Source organism: Colobus angolensis, unplaced genomic scaffold (assembly GCF_000951035.1).
Source record: "Colobus angolensis palliatus isolate OR3802 unplaced genomic scaffold, Cang.pa_1.0 Scaffold33, whole genome shotgun sequence".
Lineage (NCBI taxonomy): Eukaryota > Metazoa > Chordata > Mammalia > Primates > Cercopithecidae > Colobus > Colobus angolensis.
In genome coordinates this window covers 9,337,166-9,340,143 of record NW_012116599.1, presented here as the reverse complement: position 1 = coordinate 9,340,143, position 2,978 = coordinate 9,337,166, and the positions used below count along the sequence as shown (strand labels likewise).

The 2,978-nt window shown below is 38.7% G+C and overlaps 1 protein-coding gene across 5 annotated transcripts in view; it reads left to right on the top strand.

The window, feature by feature from the left end:
- Positions 1-2,978, top strand: part of TRIP12 (thyroid hormone receptor interactor 12) — a 113,034-nt gene that overhangs the window by 49,050 nt on the left and 61,006 nt on the right. For all 5 annotated transcript variants that reach the window (XM_011951965.1, XM_011951968.1, XM_011951966.1 and 2 more), the window contains one exon: positions 537-632. In XM_011951965.1, coding sequence (XP_011807355.1) covers positions 537-632 — 96 coding nt within the window. The remainder of the gene's footprint in view (positions 1-536; positions 633-2,978) is intronic.

Below are 2,978 nucleotides of genomic sequence, written 5' to 3'. Positions count from 1 at the left end.
GGATTACAGGTCCCCGCCACTGCGCCTGGCTAATTTTTGTATTTTTAGTAGAGACGGGCTTTCATCATGTTGGCCAGGCTGGTCTTGGACTCCTGACCTCAGGTGATCCATCTCGGCCTCCCAAAGTGCTGGGATTACAGGTTTGAGCCACTATGCCTGGCCTATTTTGTTTTCACATTTTGGAACTAATAAAAATCATATACTGTTTTCATATAGTTTTATAGGAGCTGATGACCAATAACTGATTGGGAAATAATGTCATACAGAAAACAGAGCAAGGGTGCTTAACATATTAGCTCTTCAAAATAATCAAAATATTTACCTTAGGTTTTTCTTGAAATATTTTACACATTCCTGTTGGCACTGATTTAATATATTAGGGTGGTCTTGAAAGTTTGCAGCTTCTCTTAATAGTTCAGAAAGCAAAGTAACATTGACTGAATCAGTTAAGTGAGATGAATCAGTTACTTGAAATTTTCAGATAGATCAGTTGCATAAAGTCATCTTAGTTCACTCTGCCCTTCTTTTCTCTCTAGCTTTGTTAGAGGCAAGGGGTCTTCCCCCTCACCTGTTTGGTCCTCTTGGTCCTCGGATGTCACAGCTTTTCCATAGAACAATTGGAAGCGGAGCTAGTAAGTAAAAATGTTCCTTCCCTGAAACCTCTCAATAATTAGCCAACTGCTATTTTTACTTGTAACCTATTGATTGAAGTATTAAGAAGTTTTTCATCATCTTTAACCCATTTTTAAAAAGAAGGCTTGTGCACATTCACACCATAAGTACAATTTTCATTGCAGAATTACCCAGATTTTATAGCGAGATTGATTCTGTTTGTTTGAACAAAATAAGAATAAAGAATCTCAAACAATTGCATTGGTAATTATGGCACCTGATGGCATGTTTTGCATAGATTTGAATCTTGAGTTTGTCATAATGATGTATTTGTCAAGGTGAGAGGATAAAACATTAAACAGTTTGCTAGCTGAATTTTTTATAGCTTTAAATATTTAGACATAAGGTTCTCATGTGTACTGTTTTTTTTAATTTTTTTTTTGAGACGGAGTCTTGCACTGTCGTCCAGGCTGGGGTGCAGTGGCGTGATCTCAGCTTACTGCAACTTCCACCTCTCGGGTCCAAACAATCCTCCTGCCTCAGCCTCCTGAGTAGCTGGGACTACAGGCACCAGCCACCACACCTGGCTAATTTTTTGTATTTTTAGTAGAGACAGGGTTTCACCTTGTTAGCCAGGATGGTCTCGATCTCCTGACCTCGTGATCCGCCCGTCTCGGCCTCCCAAAGTGCTGGGGTTACAGGCTTGAGCCACCGCGCCCGGCCTGTATTTTTATCTCAATTGATTTATAACAGATCTCAGTGTGAGGCTTACAATAAAAGTATTATTTATAAATCATTTTTGATTACTTTTAAGTTCCTGAGGGAACATACAAGTATCTCTAGGACTTGGACTCTCAGGAACACATAGTTTTTTTTTTTTTTTTTTGAGACGGAGTCTCGCTCTGTCGCCCAGGCTGGAGTGCAGTGGCGTGATCTCAGCTTACTGCAACTTCCACCTCTCACGTCCAAAAAATCCTCCCGCCTCAGCCTCCTAAGTAGCTGAGACCACAGGTATGCACCACAAAGCCCGGCTAATTTTTGTATTTCTAGTAGAGATGGGGTTTCACTATGTTGGATGGCTGATCTGGAACTCCTGACCTCAGGGAATCCACCCACCTTGGCCTCCCAAAGTGCTGGGATTACAGGCATGAGCCACTGTGCCTGGCCTGTTTCCTTGAATTGGGATCAAAATACGATTTATACATTGCAATCAGGTAATGTTTCTTAAGATTTTTGGTTTTTTAAGAGAAATTTGATTTTATTTATCACTGGGGAGAAGCCTGGAAAGGAGGAAAAAAAAAAAACTGTTGCGGGGGTCCCTAAGGGTGTTGATTTTGAGATACCTGAAACCTGTATTTAACATCAACCTTTACACATGAACTTAATGTAAACCGTAAACTAGAGCCAGAGTCAAAAACAATACCACACCTTTGTGCCCATGGCCCAGCTTCAACGGTGCCTACTTCATATCTAATCTTTATCTCTAGCCTCATTCACATCCTTCTTCCCATATTAGTTTGAAATGAATCCCAGGCATTATATGCAGTCATGTGCTGCATAATGATGTTTCATTCAACAACAGATCGCACACACTACATCAGTCCCACAAGGTTATAATGGAGCTGAAAAATTCCCATCATCTAGCTAATATACAGTACACATTTTTAAACCATACTTTGATCATTTATAGCCAGAGGTGTCCAGTCTTTTTGCTTCCCTGGGTCACATTGGAAGAAGAATTGTCTTGGGCCACACATAAAATACAGTAACACTAATTACAATAACACTAATAATAGCTGATGAACTTAAAAAAAGTCACAAAAAAATCTTACAATATTTTAAGAAACTTTACGAATTTTTGTTGGGCTGCATTCAAAGCCATCCTGGGCCACGCATTGAACAAGCTTGGTTTAGAATGTACTCCTTCTACATACTAAAGAAGAACAGTAACTGTAAACCTTAGTAGTAGGTATTCCAGAAGAAAGCGTTGTTGCCATAGGAGATGACAGCTTCATGCCTCTCATCGCCCCTGAAGACCTCCAGTGGGACATAAGATGTGGAGGTAGAACATAATGATATTGATGATCTTCACCCTGTGCAGGCCTGGGTTAATGGTCATGTTTGTGTCTAAATGTTTTAAAAAAACTGTTTAATAACTAAAGAAAAAAAATGAATTTTCAAAATAGGAAAAAGCTTATATGGATATAAAGAAAGAAAATGTTTTTATACAGCTGTACATTGTGTTTGTGTTTTAAGCTAGTTAATACTACAAAACAGCCAAAGTTAAAAAAAGTTTATGAAGGTAAAAAGTTACAGGAAGCTAAGGTTAATTTCTTTTTTCTTTCTGTTTTTTTTTTTTTTTTTTT